The following is a 20383-nucleotide window of genomic DNA, read 5'->3' as shown; positions in this document are numbered from 1 at the left end:
TCTGATCCACTCGTGTCCAACTGAGAAGTCGGCACTGGCCCAACACTGTGCCAATTCACTTCTATTCATTTTGGGAGAAGTGGAATGATTTCACATTAATGACTCACCCTTAATTGACTCCCTCTCCATATAAAGATATGCAATCACCACTTGGACATTTTGATGGATGGGCTGGAGATGTTGTCCGATATGGAACGTGGATGCAAAAGCACAGCCACCGCCACTGTTTAGAAAGGTCACACCTGGTAGAATGCACTGAATTCAGAGAGAGAGAGAGAGAAAGAGAGAGAGAGAGAGAGTCTCAAGCTTGAATGCAGACAGGGAAGCCCCTTGTTTGAGGCAGGATATAGGACTACTGATCCAGTCTCTTTAAGGCCTGTGATTCATGAAATATGAACTGATTCTTCTAAAGGGGGCACAAGCAGTTCCTAGGAGCAACTTGAGCTCCTCCTGGACACCTTCCTGTGTTGTTTTCACTCAGGTTGTGAAAATTACAAGATACTAGACCTTAGCATAGCGTGGAACTGCAGTGTTTGCTGAGTTGTTTTGAAGCTTGTGCATAAAGAGTGCTCTAGAGATGCATTCTCTCCACCTCCCTTCCAGCCCCTGTCTCCCACTTTGCCTTGGGAATCCAAGTAGCAGAGTTCAGTAAGAAATCAGCTTCAGTTTCCTGTGTGGTTTAGCCAGGGTTTTGCAAACTGGAATCAAGGGTTGCCTTTCTTGGGGGGTGGCGGCAGCACTGCGGTGCCTACCCATGGGGCCTGCTGCTTCTTTGACTGCACTTTCTGGGTGAAGAAACAGGGAGAAGCACAAGGAGAAGGACCAGCAGCCAACACTTGCCTTTCCCTTACGCTCTTGGCAGCCATGAAGATTGGGCCTAGAGGAAGGGCACAAGCACATGAGCAGTGGCAACAAGGTTGAGGAGGAAGTAGTTCAACTCAGGGAAGAGGGCCTGCTTGGGCAGCTTGCCCAGGCCCCCCCCCCAAAACACAGTGCTGGCTAATTTCATGCCCCATGAAAATAATTGTTCTCTAAGTTGCCCTTTTCTTTTAAGTAAGGCAAGATATATTCTTGATCATCATAATCATTAATAAATTTATACAGTGGTACCTCAGGTTCAGAACTTAATTCGTTCTAGAGGTCTGTTCTTAACCTGAAACTGTTCTTAACCTGAAGCACCACTTTAGCTAATGGGGCCTCCTGCTGCTGCTGCGCTGCTGCTGCACAATTTCTGTTCTCATCCTGAAGCAAATTTCTTAACCTAAGGTACTATTTCTGGGTTTAGTGGAGTCTGTAACCTGAAGCGTTTGTAATCCGAGGTACCACTGTATATGTGTATTATATTAATGTACAAAATTTAATCATCACCATCTAAGGCTATCTGTGGCTGCTAATGCTGATAGCTATTTTCAGTCACCAATGTTGGAGGCATTGTGCTTCTGAATTCAAGTTGTTAGGAATCAGAGGTGGGCTGAGTTGAGCTCAGATTCTTCTTGCAGGCTCTCCGTGGACATCTGGTTGGCCACTGTGAGAACAAGATGCTGAACTAGATGCACCACCGGCCTGATCCAGCAGGCAATAATCTTGATAGTTGTAATAATCGTTTTATTAAATCTGCCAAATCCAGCGCCTGTTGTAGAGGAGTGAATGATTTCAGGCTTCATGTAATTTTGCTTGCTGGGTTTCAAGAAGGGGTGGCTTTTAATGTAACCATTTTTGAAAACACCCCATGAGTGGCCCTTAAGAGCACTGCAGCATCCTTTTGTTTACCATTTCTTGTAATCAATGTTCCTAATGCTGTGCTTTCAATGGAGTCCTGCCACTTTGGGGCTATAGAGGCAGATCTGGTAAAATGAATGCTCTTGAGGTTAAGGCACTCAAGGGTAAAATCCTTGCTAATGCTTTTGCATTAGAGAGATAAAATCGTTGATTGCCCTTATGAAACGCCGTGCACAGACCTCTCCTTTCTTTGTCTGTCAGAGCTTCTTTTGTGCAGAAACTTGATTGAATTTATTTATCAGCTCGGCAACAATGCTGGAATTGCACAACACTAAAGAGGAACAGAGCCCTAACAGTTTTACCAGCTGACCTTTGTCAAGATAATAAGCCCAAATGCTGTCTCCTGTCTGTTTAAAATATGCAATGTCAAAGTGGCATCTGGGACACTCAGTGAAACTATGGTGAGAAACCATCAGGATCATTCTAGCAAAATGTACACTATCAAAAAAAGGCAAGATAATATATAGTGTGCTTGACATAATGAGCTCCCTGGGCTACTTTTACAAAAGCACCAAGGAGCTGGTGTGAAATAGTTTAGGTCTATGATTGATGAACAAGACTCTAGGTAGGTGGAAGAAAAGTTACCAGAATTTTAACTACTGATTTCTGAAACAGAATCAAATATACATAGCATTAAAAGTTTGAGGGGAGGGAAACCCTTCTAAACCCAATAAATTAATGGATGTCAGAATCTAGCTAATATTTATTTGCCCCTCCTTTCTTCCAGCATTGTAGGTTTCTCATGTGGTCCACCATCCAAGTACTGGCTAGACCCAGATGTGTTTTAGCTTCCACAGAGTTACTGTGTTATATTTCCTCAGTTATATGGGCATTTGGTTTCATTGCAGGAGCCAGATAATTATGAAAAAAAAGTTCTGTGAGCCAGAAGGCATGTTATATTTGTTTTTCCACCCACTCACCCCCAGTACATGGGGAATTACTTTTGATAATTGAGGGACTCTTGAAAGACGTTTGCAAGATGGTACAAGGGTCAGATAGCTAAGGAAAGAAGGACAAATATTCCAACATGTGAGCACAAACCTCCTGTACAAGGGTGAGTGGCAGTTAGGGGGATTCCAATCCACACCTAAAAGTTTAGAAGAAAAGCTGTACCCCAGCATACATTAGGCACATTAGAGAATCTCCAGTTCTCCTGGGGGCCCAATGTGGATTGTGATGCTCATCTGGTCCATATTGAACTTTATGGACACATCTGATATAGATGATCACCCCCACCCAAGGCCACAAGTTCATTAAGTAAGTGGCTAGACATGGATTGGGGCCCTAGTCTGCAACATAATAACTGGCTAGGGGGGCTAGAGTAATGAAGCCAAGTTTCTCACTTAAATGTGGGGTTGGACAGTTATACTGTTGTTCCCCTTCTTTTGAAGTTGGGGTTTTTGCATGCGTTCTTCAAACAGGAAAGATTTTATCCTGGTGTTGCTGCCTGGATTCCACAAGCCACTCTCCGTTAGTATGAAATTAATCAGCCAATGCATCTGAGTTATTCCTACGGTTAAAATCTAAATGCATGGGTGGGTCATGATTTATTTATTTTTGTTTTAAATGCAGCCTCCTGATGAAATAAATGAACCAGAGTTGCTTGCTAAATAAATAATGTAGCCCTATCAATTAAGAAAATGAAAGTGATAAAAGAGAAAAAAGAAATTTAGAACAATGTAATGTTAATCATGTTTAGTCAGCCATCATTTCCCCAAAAGTGCTGTAGTAACACTGTGTTATATGTAGTCAGTCCCACCTAGGGGTGTTAGAAGGTGCTGTGTCTCTTTCTGCTCTGTATACATCACTGCTTCCGTTCTACTGCAGTTTGTCTTATGCCAAAAATGATGTCATTTGTCTCTCTGTCCTCTGTGGTAACATTACACAGCATACGTAACTTACATAGTCATTATGTTATTCCACTTCATACATTTCATTCCCAAGGAAACTCTGTGTAAATGTGGGGGTGCTCTGTATAGATCACATGCAGCACTGAGGAGGGGAGCCAATAATTGTATTACAAAATTCAGAGAAATGTGAAAACTGAGGGATAACTATGTTCTGATCCAATTCTTCACCACAGAATTGGTGGTGAAGATTGCAATAGAAAAGGAATTGCCTCCCATCTTAACCCCTTCAACGATGATCTATAAGTATGCGTTTGACATAGGGGTAAACCAAATGTTATTAGCAACCAAATCTGGGTATTAAAAGAAATAAGAAATAAGTAAGCAAGAGTAGTTAGCTGTAGTTAGTGCTTACTTTCTATAAAACCTGGTAAGGAGGCTGAAACACACTTTGGAGTTGAACATTCTTCCCTAAGTGCAGTGGTACCTTGGGTTACAGATGCTTCAGGTTACAGATGCTTCAGGTTACAGACTCCGCTAACCCAGAAATAGTACCTTGGGTTAAGAACTTTGCTTCATGCTAAGAATAGAAATTGCATGGCGGTGAAAAAGCCAGATTTGGAGAGATAGAGTCTTGCTTGGCTTGGAGATGGGGGGCTGGATAGACCCCCCTATGCAGGGATGTTTTGACTTTTCAAATCTGGCTTTGGGCCAGGAGGAGTTTGGAGTTGTGGGGGTCCTCAACTTTGGAGGGACTTTGAAACATGCTTTTAAATACCACATGGAGTTCAGTGTTGACTATGGAAATGGGGCTGATCTGTCGAGAAGGGACAAAAATATTGTCAAGCTGGAGTCTCCACGAGTGAAAAGAGCAGAAGACAAAGTAAAGTACAGGTATAAATATGAAGAAGATCTGCGGAAGGGACATGGAAGAGACTTAAGGGCCTCGGACATAAGGTTACCAGGTTAATGAACTAGATGGATGGGATAGAAAGGACTGACAAAACCCGGGACCAGGAGGAAGAGAGGTTGGATGAAGATTGGAAGAAAGTTTTTTAAAAAAAAATTTTTTACTTAGGAATGTTTTGTAAAATTAATGAGTATTAGAAAAATGTTGGAATGAAATTATTTGGCTTTAGCAGAAATGTTAAAAAGAATTATGTAAGAATGTGCTATGGTTATGAGAAATGGGTATAAATAAGATTTAAGTCTTAAGTTTTAGGGTTTTTCATGGTAAGTTAAGGTTAAAATAGATTAAGGTAATTTAATGACAGAATATTACGAAAAATGGAAAGGATTTGCTGTGATAATCAACAACTAGAATACAAAAAAGGGAGGTGGGAGGAGGTCGATGAAATAAGGTGATGACAGTTAAGGATTTGGGAATATTGGATCTGTTTTTAAATTTTTCTTTTTTCTTTTTTTGGCTTATTTTTGCTTTTTGCTTTTGATGTGTTATGTGTTTTGTTTCTGTTCTTTGACTTTGACTTTTATCGATTTGTATTCTTTAATTGCTATTTGTTCTCTTCTTGTTTTTTCCTTTTTTTCTCTTTGTGTTTTTTGTAATTTTAAAATTCTCAATAAAAATCATTTAAAAAAAAGAAAAGAAATTGCATGGCGGTGATGCGGCGGCAGCAGGAGGCTCCATTAGCTAAAGTGGTAACTCAGGTTAAGAACAGTTTCAGGTTAAGAAAGGACCTCCAGAACGAATTAAGTTCTTAACCCAAGGTACCAGTGTACTCTTCTCACAAATTCTTGACTTATCTAGGTTTTCTATAGCCGCATAATATTGGTAGAAATACTCTCTGCACATGCTCAGAGACAATCTAAGATCCAGCATCTATAACGTTAGTGGCATTTAAAGAAGCTCTGTAATAGATTAAGAAATATTGCAAAAAAGCAGAATATAAGATGGGGGTAAGCAAAAGGTAATATAGAAATTGGGAAATGTGTATCAAAAAATTAGAATTCGAATGATTCTCAGAGAAGCTGAAGGAAGTCAAAAAATTGGAAATGTATTACAATTTGTTAATGTGAAATGATTGTATGGAAAAACTAATAAAATATTTTTTTTTTAAAAAAAAAGATCCAGCATCTGCAAGGCGTTAAGAAGTGATGAACATGTCTCTTCATCAGTGGACTGACACCTGCAGTGGGAGACTTTCCCTGGTGGGAGGCTCTGGCACACCAAGAGGAAAGGATTGCTTGATTCAAAGGTCAAAGTCTTTGCGAGGAATTCAGTGCTTGCACTAAGGCGAATCTTCCGTCAGGGCAAGCATTTCAGCTGGCCAGTTGGAATGATTCTCCCTCTCCCCCCTCCCCCTAAGAGCTGTTGCATAGGTTCTTCAGACCCGCCTCCCTAAGTAAGTTGCAGGAGGTGGGGGGGCAGTGGGGTAAGCCCATTGCACAAGCAGAAGTCCTTGCACAGGGCTTCTGATGACGGGACTCATTATATTCTGCCCAAAATATTCATTTTGGGGGAAGTTTCCCATTTTATACGTGAAAGCCCTATATATGTGCTGCTGATCATCTATTACCACTGCCCGCATTGCACTGTTAGCCTCCGACAGGGCTGGCCCTACCATAAGGCAGAGTGAGGTGGCTGATTCAGGTGGCAGAAAGTCTTGCGGGGGCGGGGGTAGGGAGTGGTGCTCAGGTGTTGCAGGAGAAAGCATTGTGGGTGGCGCACCCCATGGTCCCCTCGGCTAACCTGCTGCCCTCAGCTGCAGTGGGGGATGCTGCTCTCCTGCCAGTGTTGAAGTAATATTCAAGGGCCAGTTGTGGGCAGTTGCGGGAGGGGGGTGCATCTCGTCCTTTGCCTTTTTGCCGGGTCTGGCCTGCAGAAAATAGACGTCTCTTCCTCTCTTTCAATTCTCCTCGCAGTAAGGCTGTGAAACAAATTGGCCCTGTACTTAAGGAGAAAAAGAGTCATCACATCACTATTGATGAGCTGATTAGAAGCTGCAGCGGGCCCAACTTACTATCCTATTGATGATACCCTTCTGTAGAGTAATATTGCCATTTGTCTGAAGTGCTTTCAGACAGTCGCCAACCGGCAATTTTACAGCTTTACAAAAGTTATGCAAGAGAAAAGTGGCAGTACTTTGATGGGGTAAGAAAGGGATGTGCAGAACCCTCCTCCCACCTCCTGGTGTTATAAACACCATATAGTTGAACTTGTATTTTTAAGTTTGGAAGGTGAAGCTTGGAACCCCAAATTAAATGGTATACTGTACTCCCCCCCCCCAAGCTAGCAATGCTGTGCTGTCATTATCTGCCTAATTGCTGCCTGCTCTGCTCCATAACACTTCCCAAAAGCTGATTTATTTGTCACTTAAAAAAAAAAAATCACTAGTTTACAAGCAGGGCTTTTTCATTTAAGGCAAATTTAATAATCTCTATCTTTCTCGTGCTTCTGAATTTCTTCTGGCAAATACAAATGTAGCATTTCACTCATGGGTCACAAGGTTTGTTGTGCTTCGTTACATTATTTGTTCAATCATGCAAAGCCACAAATAGCTCTTTATTGGTAGCTTGAGCTGTCCTAAGGCTATTAAATTCATAAGATTTCGTAGGGAACAATCCAAAGCCAAGATTGCCCAGGATGAGTGGGCAAGTGTTCGTGTCTGGAATAGGCAGATATATGTCTGAGTCAGGTGAGTCTCCCATCCTGGTTCAGCTGAAGGTGCACAGGTGTAAGTGCCCTATCCTGGCTCAACTGCGGCTCAGCCAGCTCAGCAGAAGCCAGCTCAGCCAAGGCTGGATTAAGTCCCCCGAAGGTCTTTGGGGTGTGGTGGGGGGCGTGGCATGGTAGGCCAGGCAGTGGAGACTTACCCCTCTTCTAAACTCCTTCCCACTTTGTCACAGTGGCCAACTAGATGCCCCTGGGAAGCACGCAAGCAGAACATGATGAGTGCAATAGCACCCTGCCCACCTGTGATTCACAGCAGCTGGTATTCAGAAGCATGCTGTATCAGAATCCACCTGATGAGAAAGCCCTTTGCCTGCATCTTAAATACAGCTTTATACACGTGCCCCACAGTTATGGAAGAAGGAATGGATTCTCAAAGCACAATTTCAGCCCATGTGTTCTTCTCATTTGGCTTGCTGACTTTGTACAACTTTTCCAGCCTTGACCTTCTCATCCGATATTTCTTCTCAAAACAGTTCCGCGCACTTCTGCAAATGTTAGATTGACATTTGGAGCAGGCTTCAGGAGGAGCTCTAATGCTCCCTTTTGGCTCCCTCATGTGCCTGCCAAGATTCAGCAAGGCTACAGTCTCCTGCTCCCCACGTCTCTGGGCTAGTAATAACATTTACCAGCAACCGTTTCCTCCATCTGCAAATGTTTCCACGGCCTTTCCTAATGTTCTTGAACCTTCCTTTCTGGTCTGCTTCCCCCCACCTGCCCCCATGAGCACAGCCCTGAAAGGAATAATGCCAAGTTCTAACAATTTAATAATATTCCCCTTTTGCTGTAGATGTAGGGATTTTAGAAAAATAGATAGTTTAATATCTAAAAGAGGAACACCATATTTTGTCCCAACGCAGGCTTGCAAGTGCTAATGCTGTTCTTACTAGTTATAGCTACCGAATCTTACAGGGTTTTGACTTTAAGGTCAAGCCAATGAGGATAATGGTAGACTTGCAAAAATTCAGGGAATACATTTGATACCTTGTTTATATAAATTCTTCCTTCCTTTTGTCTTCTTTTCTATGCTCTTTTTATGAAAACAGACAGCCACCAGCCATAACTGTTAAACAGAAGCACATGAAAAGACTCAGTTTATCTTTTTACTCAAAGTTCCATGAGACTCAACCCAAAACCACTGATTTTTACAGATGAGGGAGATGCTAGACATTTCTACAGATGCTCCTTCTGCCATTCAGCCAATTCAGCTTTAGTCAGCCCTACAGAGGTTGGACTACAACATGGGCACCACGTTGGCTACCCTTGTTCCATTTATCCACGTTTTTTGGCTATCTCCACTCTCCACCCTGTTTTCTTCTTTTGTGGAGTGATGGGTCATTTATGGGCTTCCAGCAAAATTAACCAGTCTGAAGTAATGAAGATACTGCTAATGCTTCCACTAATTAACTATGGACACCTGTGCCATAATTACATGTTTTATGTCTTAGCACAGAAAACAGCCTTGTTCATCCTTTCACCAGTTAGCTTGCTAGCCATGACTAGTCTGTGGTTGAATTGCTGTCTGTTCTTCTCCCTCCTCTGTCTGCTGCCATACATGAGCTCTAGACACTGATTTTCTGAAGAAGACACTGGAGTAGAATCCATCAGCACCAACCAGGAGATATCAGAGAATGTGTGGTTTTCTAGTTCTCTCTCTCTCTCTCTCTCTCTCTCTCTCTCTCTCTCTCTCTCCTAAACAGCCCTTCATCATTCAAGGATCACATGACAGTTTACAGTATAAAAATACACAATTTCACAACATAATAACAAACAGCACCACAGTTTAAAAGGCTACAGATTGTTTAACTAGCCAAAGACCTGAGAGAAAAGGAATGTTTTGTCTGCCACCTAAGGATATGTAAAAAGGCGCCAGGCAAGTTTCCATGGGGAAAGCAGTCCACAAATGGGGGTGCCACTGCAGAAAAGACCCTTGTCATCTTGCCATCCTCTGAACCTCTCACGGAGGGGCACACAAAGAAGGGCCTCAGATGATTATCCCAACGTTCAAGTCAGTTTATATGGGGAGAGGTGGTCCTTGAGGTATTGTGGTCCTGAGCTGTTTAAGGCTTTATAGGTCAAAAGTGGCACTTTAAGTTGGGCCCAGAAACTAATTGGCAGCCAGTGCAATCAGACCAGGATTGGTGTAATATGCTCAAACTGCACAGTGAGCAATGTGGCAGCTGAGTTCTGCAATAGCTGAAGCTTCTGAACTGTCTTCAGAGGCAGCCCTACATATAACTTGTTGTAGTAATCTAACCTAGAGGTTATCAGAGTATATACAACAGTAGTTAGGCTATCTCTGTCCAGATAGGGGCACTTCTGGGCCACCAGCTGAAGCTGATGGAAGGCACTTGGTACTACAGAGATCAGCTGAGCCTTAAATGATAGGAATGCATCCAGAAGGTCCCCCTGCTCCTTCAGAGTCCAAACTCCCTTCCAGTTCAGCTACCTGAAAGTATGATACAATTCAAATTATAATATGATTGAAGGCTGTTGATATGAAAAATTTAAATTAAAATATCATTTATTCTTTGAACTGTATGATAGATTTAATGACAATACAGCTGTTTGAATACAGTTGTATCTTGATTTTCGAATAGCTTGGTTCTCTAACGTTTTGGCTCCCGACCCCGGAAGTGACTGTTCCAGTTTGCAAACTATTTTTGGAAGCCAAACGTCCAGTGGGGCTTCCGATTGGCTGCAGGAGCTTCCTGCGGCCAATCAAAAGCCGTGCTTTAGTTTCCGAACATTTTGGAAGCCAAACTGACTTCTGGAATGGATTCCATTTGACTTTCAAGGTACGACTGTATTGGCTGTTGATCCATTATCCCAGCTTCTTTCTTTGCCAGGGAGTTTGTCTAATTTTACCATCTTAGGCCCATCTGCACTATACATTTAAAGCACTCATATCACTATCATGGATACCCCCAAAGAATCCTGGGAACTGCTGTTTGTTAAGAGTGCTGAAAGTTGTTTAAAAAACTCTGATTTCCCTCACAGAGCTACAGTTCCCAGAATTCCCTGGGTGAGAGGGGTTGGTTGTTAAATCACTCTGAAAAATGTAGTTCTGAGAGGGGATCTCCTAACAACTCTCTGGATGCAGCCTCAATCATACATTATGAAAACAATTCTTTTCTTGCTTTGCAAATATATACTTGGAACTTTAAAACAAACAGTAATGATAGTTGTAGCAGACTGTGTGAAATGCTTATGAACAATATTCCTTTCCCTCCTACTTAGCTACATAAGAGTACCAAGGCCCTGGGGGCACTCGGATGAAAAAGAACTTCTATAGAAAATCTGTTTTGTTGTAGAATGTACTTATTATTTATTTGGGAGAAGCCATGACTATGTTTAAACTGTAAATCAAAGTGTAATGCAGCCTAAGGAGTTTAACTGCTAGCACAACCAACAGCCCTGTGAGGTAGGTCACCCAGTGAGCTTCATGGCTGAGAGGGGATTTGAACCCTCCTCTCCCAGGTCCTAGTCTAACACTCTACCATTACCCCACACTACATCTAGCAACACCATCTGTACACACCTCTGGCAACAATGAATGTTGTATATAACCCACATGCTATCCCTCCTGAACCAATCAATATACCGTACATCTTAAGCAAAGAGTGGAACCACATCTCCCCTATCAATACCATTCACAGGTTTCGAAGGGCTGCCTAATGTTTTCAGATCTCCGAAGCAGCAAAATGGCTTTCACTGTGCCATCTATCTATCTGTAAATAGGAAAGAAAGAAAGAAAGGATTTGGGTCCTCTTATTGCCGATTAATCCCCATGCTCACTGGCACCACATGCACGGATACTTGCCAGCTCTACACACATGCCCAGACAGTGGCACAGACAGTTTCAGGCAGGGCACATTCGAGCTGAAGGTGTCAAAAAGAGCCATTTCATGCTCGACTTCACTTCCTAATACAGTCCACAGCAAGAGCAGGGAGGTGTGCGCGACTGTGTTTCTTTACATGCAGCCAGTAAGTGTGTGTATAATATAGAGTACATTTTGTTCTACTAGCAGCTGGAAGCGGCAGTATTGGGAGTGCAGAAGTGAAAGCGATTGGAATTGCATTTAGCATGCTGTGCTTTGCTTCTCTGCAGCAGCACCTTGTGAAAAGGGAGCCCGGCTTTTCTTCTGTGACCCACAGCTGGTTTGCACTCATGGCAAATGGTGTGTAGGTGAAGAGGGGCAATAGTTTGTGTGCATCTGAGGAGGCTGCTGCATCTGCAGCCTTACTTTACACATCAGTTCAACTGGTTGCAATTCAGTTCAGTTCACATTTTAAAACAAAGCTACCTAACACACATGTTCCCCGTACAATACATGAATCAAAACACAGCCATGCTTCCAAATTTTCACTTCTTTGAATTTTGCAATGCAGTTCTCAAACCAGGTACAAACGTGCATATATTTTGAAAAAGTGTTCATAAAAATGCATATATAAGTAAAAATAACTTCTCAACATGGATTTATTTAGGGAACACTGCTTTGCACAGATGTGTATGTTTGGTAAAACTGCATACAAAATTGTGTAAATTAGGAGAAATTCACATTGAAATGCTGGCGAATTTTCATGACGATTTCTTTTTTAAACAAACTGCAAACTAATGTGGAAATATAGAGAATTGCACTTTAGTTTTGAATAATGAGAAACTGAGAGAAACTAAAAGTGATAGGCAATATGTTTGGCAACTAGAATTTTGATGACTGTGTGTGTCAGCAAAACACTATAGTGCTGATGTACATACTTACAATTGTAGGCATGCCTCAGCCAGTACCCACACAGCTGTTTGTTTATGTTGCAAATCCTTGTGTTAATGCTAAGAAACACAGGGACAGAGCTTATTCAATATGTATGCATCATCTCAGTATTCAGGGTGTGGGTGCAATTACTCCATGCGATAACACATACCTTAGTGAATTTGACCAAAAGCAGGTGCTAGTCAACTTGGAGATCAGTGGGGGAGTTGTCCCACTTTTAGAGGGGTGCCCTCAAAACAACTCATAATGTTTATAATTTATTTTTAATGCCTTGTATTTTCAATTTTATTTGTAATATAATATTTCAAATGCTCCATATTTTTTATAAAATGTAGAGCTACATTTTTTAAAACCAACCAACCAACCAACCAACCCATGCACATAAACCAAAACTATCCAGAACTGGGGCAATACAAGCTCCAAGCATCATTGTCACCTCCCTCCTCCTCTCTCTAGGAATGTGTCCTACAGGGCAGCTGATGATGGATGTGGCCCTGCAGCAGAGTAGGGAACAGTGCAGATGGAGCAAGAACAAGTTCCTAGGCTTGTCTTCCACAGCCTCTCTCTCTCCTGGATTTCTTTCTGCAGGACAGTTGGTAGTATGTGACCCAGAGAGAGAGGGGCAGTTCACTTGGCTCCAGAGTAGGCACTTAATGTTGTCTTAACCTGCCACTGTATCTCTCCTGGATGCCTTCACACAGAGCAGTTGGCAGCAGATGGCCATGAGTGGAAGGGAAATGTCCTGCTGGAGCAGAAGTATATATCAACAGTCAATTGAGTGTCTTCACACCTTAAGTAATCTCTGTTACCTTTACTTAGCAAACCTTTCCAGTGGAAAACTAGTGATTGTTAGGTCTAGGTTATGTGTGCAATATGTCCTATGATGCACGTGGCATCATGGGTTAATTTGTCTCAACTTCCTGTCCTCACACTAAGCATGAGAATAATGAGGTGATTCATCTGAATTTTAACTTCCCTTCACTCCAAAGCTCATGGAAGTAACATTTTTTAAAATAAATAAAACACCAACATCACTTTAAAATATTTTTCAAAGTGAACTGTCTAGTAAATCGGATTTGTAGTTGAGTTCCTATTGAGGATATTTGGTGAGTCAACATGACCGTGGTGAGGGATTGAGGAATGGAGTGATCATTCGGTGATATTATGGCAGTAGACAAAGCTCTATTGTAATTTTTGAGTAAATGTGTTTGAAGAAGAAAAAGATGATGATGAAGAACCATCCACTATAGCAGTGTTCTGTTCAAATACTGCTACAAAATGCTTTCCTATCCCTCCCCCCAAAGCCCCACCCCTACACTCCTTTTTCCTTCCCATATTAAATAAGCCATTACTTATTGACCATCTGCAGATATTAGCTTGATTTGTAAGAAAGCAGATCTTTAACACCTGAGGCAGGTAGAATGGGTAGCATATGCTATATTGGAACCAATTTGTGGAGAAAATGGAAGCTTCATTGCTAGCACTGATCTAGCCTCCATGTTGTTTTTGGTGTGCAACACGATAAGCTCAACACAACAATACTTCCTGTTAAAGATCTCACGGCTGCTAGCCTATAGCAATGCATAGTGAAGCAATGTATCTGTGGTGTATTCTAAGTACTGAGGGATCCTTCAAGATCTGGAGGGCACAGAGATGATAGCGATTAATTTTTATTTTCCTTTTCTTTGTTTTTTCAGAGGCATCGATTCTGAGTTATGATGGCAGCATGTACATGAAGATCATTATGCCGATGGTCATGCACACAGAGGCAGAGGATGTGTCCTTCCGCTTCATGTCTCAGCGGGCTTACGGGCTCCTGATGGCCACCACATCCCGTGATTCAGCCGATACCCTGCGGCTAGAGCTGGATGGAGGCCGTGTCAAACTCATGGTCAATCTAGGTATTGTACAGAGATTGCCCCCCTCCACCTCCGGCTTTCAGTTTTGAGCTTGTTTTGTTTTCTTGTCCGTCTCCCCCTTCCCTGCTCCCCCACCCCCCCGGTTTAGTTTAACTGAATTATAAGTAGTCGCTGATGTATTCTGTAACAGTATTAATGATGGAGAAATAATTTCTCCAGTGACCATTGCATGGTGATTTTATGTTAATTCCTGGTTATGGGTAATGTGATTTTTAAGTCTGGTTTTTGTTTTTTTAAGTTTCCTTTCTTGTTCCTGAACTGGTTAGCTTTATGTAAGACATGCTATTCAGTCCATCTTTTGATCAATCACATCCTCATTTGATTACTATTAGTATTCAAAACAGTCAAAAGTGTTTAACAAAAAATAACAAAGGCATAGAGGGAAGGGTCTATATAGCTACAGTGTTTTTAAGATGCCAGTGTTTTATATTTCAAGCATTCCTCTTATCGCCCAATGACTTTTAGGTTCATATAGTAAGTAGGGTTGTTAATTTTCAGGACTTATGCTACCAAATATTGTACAACATTTTTTTTAATAAGCTGACAACTAGGGAATGAATTTCTGATATAAATGAATACGTGCTAATTAAATGCAGGAATATATTCAGAGAGATTGCCTGCCACCCACCTACCCAAGGCAAGGTATGCATGTAAACAATTCTAGATACAGAAACTTATTTGGATTGCAGAACAGGGGGATATTAATCCTTTCCCCTAATATTTGCATGCTTGTATTAAATTGCATTAGAATGATGTATAGCACCTTTTTACATCCAGCCCCCCAAACAATGAACAATATACTGCATTTGCTTATAAAGAAAATACCCCCCAGTCCCCAAACAATACAAGGAGCACAGGAGACGCCACCTCTGTTCACTCCTCTAGGCTCAAAGGCCCCCTGTTCCTTCAGTGTCATCCACTCTAAAGTACTGAAAGGAAAATTTCAGCATGTTGCTGCTTTCTCCTCTGACACTGCTGTAACCAGGCAACTTCTGTGCCCTTTTCTCAGTCCATTCGCTGATGATATTTCATATTCATATAAAGTGTTTTCTAGAAATCAAAAAGCTTCGTTTTTGTTTCCCAGAAAACAAATGCCTTCATTTTCTGCCATTGGCAGAAGGTAGCAATTATTAAGAGATGGAGGGCCTGCCATAGGCAATATTCTTTCCTCTGTCACTAATGGAAAGTGAAAATGCTTACATCTTGTTGATTATACTTGCCTGCCTCAAAGAGAAGTCACGAGCCATAGCTGTGGATGTTGCTGCTGCATGCTCTGAGGGCCTCACTTGAGAGGCTGTCTTAAAACCCCAGATGTTACTATGTTCATAACCACTATAAGCTTTTCTGTTGAACAGGTCATGGCTTGGCAAATGTGATATTGCATGAGGTCACCATTGCTCATAAAAGGAAACCCAGCCTCACAATGCAACTGACTGAGATGCCAGTGCTTAACCTTCAGTCCTCCTTTCAGGACTTCCCTAACAATTTCACAAGATAACGAATATATACAAGTTGTTTGGGAGTAGTCTTACATGATCTTACTCATCTAAAAAAGCTTCAGACGTAATGGAAATTTGCAGTGGGGAGGGTTAGGAACAGGAGTTGGTAGTGGATGCACACATATTTATTTCAGCACTTCTCATTCAACATGGTTGGAGATGGTCTCAATGTAGGAATGTGTTGTGCAGACTTTTAGTTAAGATTTCATGCTAAATGCACTGCATGAAAAATCCTAAGGGAGACTTCTGTCTGAAGTTTAGTGGACAAAGAAGCTCTAATAAGCCAAAACTTTCTTACCTGCTATAACTGCAGCATCACTCTAGCTTTGCTGCAGAAAAGGAGCTTCAGTCTAGCAGGGCTCTGAAGGTGACTTCCAGAGCATTAGCTCAATTATGCAGTAGTGAAGATCTGCAAAGGTTTCAGATATCAGTTGAGTTCTGAAACAAATACTCCTCCGTAATAAATAGCCAAAAATACAGTAGATTTGAAGACACAAGTAAAATATCAGACCTTCTAAAAAAGAACAGAGTTTACTATCTCAGGTAGTTCAAACACCAATACTTTGGATTATAGTTCTTTGGACCATTATGATGTAATTATGATGCAGAGAGTTCTGAGAAGTTTTTGAGTCAGGATGCCATTGAACTACAGCTCCTATCATCCCAGACCATTGGCCATACTGGTTGGGATGGACGGAAGTTAGAAGTCCATCAAAATCTGAAGAGCCACAACAGGTTCTACATCGTAGATATAGCCTTACTCATAATTAACAGATGGTCAAAAACTACAAGTAAGTAAAAAAACGCAATCTGGAAATCACATAGCTGGAATATCAATAATCTGATGTGCCATAAATACATATTGGCAAAGACTGTTTTGAATAGTATAAAATATTCTTGTGCTTGCTCCCTGTCCCCCTCACATTTTAATTCCATTTGGTTTCTCTTAAAAGGTTGTCTGTTTATTAAGGTCTTTTCTGTGATCTCTTTATGCTGTGTATCCAAGTCGTAAAAGCTTCTTTACACCCCATCCGTCATGGTATATCAAAAGATGGTATTCAACCCTTCAAAGGCCTGAAGCCTGCGGCCCGCACAGCAAACAGCCCTTCGAACAGAGTGTACAGAGCAGCCTGCAGGGGCTGGCATATCCTTCTCACCTGCACCACACCTTTGAGCAAAAACAAAAACAGAGAGGAAGGGTAGGTTGATTTGGAGGAGAGGGGGGAAGAGAGTCTCTTGTATCTATATGCTGCTTACTTAAGGAGTAGTTAGACTTTCCCAAAATGGGAGCTTTGGGCAGCGTTCTTTCTGTCTTAACAACACACTTCACAACATATTGGACCCTGACTTTGTAAAGAGTAGATAACCAAATATGAGAGATCTCACTTCTCTGTTGAGAAAGGAGGAGGAGGGAGGGAGGAGGTGAAGAAGCGGGGGGAGGATAGAAAGAGAGAGAGAGACTTCAGCGAGCCACATGCCCCAGAATTTGCCCTGCAGGTTAAAGCATGTGCTGAGAGAATGAGGAATGGCCGCTCGTGAAGAAACAGTCACCTTCATATTCAGCATTCTGGTTTGGTTGACTGGCACTGCAGTAGTGCCACAGGCCCATGTTTTAAGATCATTCAACTTCTCCATCCCTCCTCCCATACTTTCCCTCCTGCTGGACTGTGGTCAAGCTTCTGCCATGGGGCAGGACCTATGGCCAGCTTGTCTTGACTCAGACTCCTCCAGGGAAGTGTGGTCAGTCATCTCCACCTCCCAATCGCACACTGTGCTAAGTATCATCCTTTTGAGCAATACTAGTGACACCTTGGATTTGACAGCCATTCATTTATGTTTCTTTCATATATATATCTCCAAGCTTGATTGATTCATGGGCCAGCTATCTTCTCTGCTGAAGCACTATGATGTATGTTCCTTCATTTCCCCGAAGGAAGTCTTATGTGGCTACTTATTATAAAAATTATAATAGAATTGATAACATTTGTAATATCAGATTTTTTGCTGACATCCATCTCTTAATTTGTGTATGCCGCCACCTCCCTCTGCGTTGTCACTTTTGCTAATAGCACACCTTGATAGGTATAATCTCAGTTGTATAAACCTAACAGAGATGTTTTATAAGTCAGAGCAAACAATGGAAATTGCAATGAAGAATGACCAGAGAATCCCAAAGAATGGAAGGGAAAGTAGCGCTTGCTCCATTTTGCAGACAATCAGGAATGACAGCTAGGGACAGAATGTCAGACTTAAACAAAGTAAATCTGTTCATAATACCCAAAAGAGGTAGGAAAAGGCTGATAATAACAGAACAGTTGGTGAGGGAATCCTAAGCAGTTTCTGCAACTTCAAACAAGTTCCTTAAATGGAATTAATGTGTTATCAGCCTATTCTTTTTACTCCAGTTTAAAACCCATTTTTAATAACCATAGCATTGGCTTGGTTCAGACATCATGTTAAACCATAGTTTAGCATGATGAAAACAAAGGTGGCCTCAGGGTGTTGTATTCTCCCTGCCCCCACTTCCTGCACAGGCATGAAGAAGAGTTTGGAAATTTCCGCTTCAATTTTAGATCAACCCTAGCTTCTCATCTTGTCCAAACCTAGCAAAATGTGGTTAATTATGGTTTATTTGAAACCGGCCAGCTTCAGACTATGGTTTCTGAACCTGAATTGTTTTAACAAACCATAGTTGAATTGTTTTAACTAACCATAGTTGAGATTAACAACAGTTAGGATTCAGGTGTTAAACTTCTAAACTGTGTATACAAGCCTAAGGCTTTCCCAAATTCATTCTTACCGCACTAAATTTTTATTTAGCTGGATGTCCAAGCACAGCCATTTGAGCTCAGAGATAATCTCTCTCTCTCTCTCTCCTTCCCATCCTCCTCTCCCCCAGCTTTGGGAAGATTTTTGTTTATAGAAGCAGCTTTTATCTATGTTGATATCTCACGCCACCAGCACACATCTGCAAAAGGGATATAGCCACCTCTGTGTGGTGATTGTACCAAATGCTCAAGGACTGTTTGCTCCCACTTTTCTGTTGCGGTTGACGACACATGACAAACCTAATCGCACGAAACCAAACCCATATTTTCTTACGAGAAGATCTGCTGGGAAACAGACTCTCTACAGCTTCACTGCTCCTGATTGGTTTATTCCTGATCACTCAGATTCCTTGTCATCTTTTCCTCCCACGTTTTTCCAAAATAAAAAATACATTTTTTCTCATTAATATGAAGGACTGTCCTTTTCATTGGGTATTAAGTTGTTCCCCTAAGCACAGAGTAGGTAGCACCATCCACTCTATTTCATGCGTTCTTGAGACATACAACATCCTCTACTCTCCAAGTTTCTGGCTATCCAACATTATATATACATACCACACATAGCATGATATAGTCTGGATTACTGGGACTGTAAACAGTGGCTCATGACCTTAAGAATTAAGAGCCCTCCAGTCAAATTCACTATCTATCCTGCATCCTGGTTTTTTTTATTAATATAGCCTACATTTTAATGCATTTCCCGCAAAACCAGCTTCAATTTGAATTCAGAAAAAGAGTGACCTAGCTGCAGTTTAAGCTGCTCATGTGTACACAGCCTTTGGGATACTTTACCAAAAGCAAAACATGCTTTCAGGATTACCTTGGTTCTTTTTCCTTCTTTGTTTTTATCCATTTGTACTATCTGAAACATCTGAGTGAAGCATATAGAGTTGGCAAAGATGACCAGACCTGCCTCTGCACTGCCTATTTCACCTTCTTCCTGAATGTTGTAGGTGCATCATTCAGTCCTAACATTCAGACAGAAAGGTGAGACAGGGCTCTGAAGAACTGGCTGTCTGTCTGTCTTTGTAGCAACTGCCCCCCACCCCAAATAAAAAAATACCCCAATCCTCCAAACTGAACTGAAATCTGGGCTGGGCGTTCGTGCGGTTAGCTGTTTGCAAGTGGCCATTTTATGACAGGGAACAAGGGGCAGTATGTTAACCCTTTCCTCATCTTGGAGAACAGTGATGACACACATTTTTTTTCTCCCAAAGAATTTTGGGTTATTGCAAAAGGAACAGACCTGTTCTTAGCAGTGGTGGAAAGGGTTAAGTATTGCACCAGCAGATTTTTCCAAGCCAGAACTTTAGGTATACTGTCGGGTAGGTGTTGTATTTATGCAGTGACACATGGGTAATTCAAAAAAAGCAGTGTAAAGGTTGCCCTTCTTAAAAGAATCCTAGAAGGTTTTTAAAATATATATATATATATATATATATATATGTAATGGGGGAAAGATTGGCATTTTGAAGGAGAGTATATGTTCCTAAGTGACATATCAGCTATTTTTAATTAGCAGTTATTGATTAGAATCACTAGATAATATTCAATGCACCCTTTTCCCAACTTGCCACATAGTGGTATATAGTATATATTTTTCTTTCTTTCTTTCTCTCTCTCTCTTTTTCTGTTCTGTTCTTTTTTTTTCTTTTGCACATACACACACTCATATGCACAGAGACATACACACAGTTCTGGGTTAGATACAGGGTTCTGATATTTCTGTAGAATATACTGTAGGTATGCAGCCATTCCTAAGTTTGTACAGAATGTATATAAATATAAAATGGCCACATCTCTTTGCGTGTGTCTGTCCCCGGAAGGGTGGACTGATTGTTTTTGGATGTCTGCAGCTGTTACCTTGAAGGATGCAATTTCATCTTTCATTTATTTTCCCCCATCTAGACTGTATCAGGATAAACTGTAACGCCAGTAAGTTTCCCCTCAAGTTTCATTTTGTTCTCTCTCTCTCTATATATATAAATATATATTTAAAAGAAATTAACATTCTTTCCATTGCTATTTTAGAAACTGTTTCTTCTTTT

At 41.4% G+C, this 20383-nt stretch overlaps 1 protein-coding gene and 1 long non-coding RNA gene across 21 annotated transcripts in view; one reads left to right on the top strand and one right to left on the bottom strand.

Annotated features, from left to right (window-relative positions):
- Nucleotides 1-20383, top strand: part of NRXN3 (neurexin 3) — a 1132087-nt gene that overhangs the window by 393087 nt on the left and 718617 nt on the right. For 17 of the 19 annotated variants that reach the window (XM_053378036.1, XM_053378027.1, XM_053378045.1 and 14 more), the window contains 2 exons: nucleotides 13787-13990; nucleotides 20244-20270. In XM_053378036.1, coding sequence (XP_053234011.1) covers nucleotides 13787-13990; nucleotides 20244-20270 — 231 coding nt within the window. The remainder of the gene's footprint in view (nucleotides 1-13786; nucleotides 13991-20243; nucleotides 20271-20383) is intronic. The other 2 variants (XM_053377942.1, XM_053377970.1) reach the window with 1 other exon arrangement.
- Nucleotides 579-15415, bottom strand: LOC128408411 (uncharacterized). 2 transcript variants are annotated; one of them, XR_008329069.1, is made up of 5 exons: nucleotides 15225-15415; nucleotides 10927-11044; nucleotides 8302-8380; nucleotides 6337-6537; nucleotides 579-877 (listed from the first exon to the last, which is right to left on the bottom strand). It is a non-coding gene; the product is annotated as an uncharacterized LOC128408411 (long non-coding RNA). The 2 variants fall into 2 exon arrangements; XR_008329067.1 differs by lacking the exons at nucleotides 579-877; nucleotides 6337-6537 and adding an exon at nucleotides 7458-7805 and having other exon boundaries at nucleotides 15225-15400.

The sequence above is a fragment of the Podarcis raffonei genome, chromosome 1, assembly GCF_027172205.1.
Source record: "Podarcis raffonei isolate rPodRaf1 chromosome 1, rPodRaf1.pri, whole genome shotgun sequence".
Taxonomy (NCBI): Eukaryota; Metazoa; Chordata; class Lepidosauria; order Squamata; family Lacertidae; genus Podarcis; species Podarcis raffonei.
This window is presented reverse-complemented; position numbering and strand designations above follow the sequence as displayed.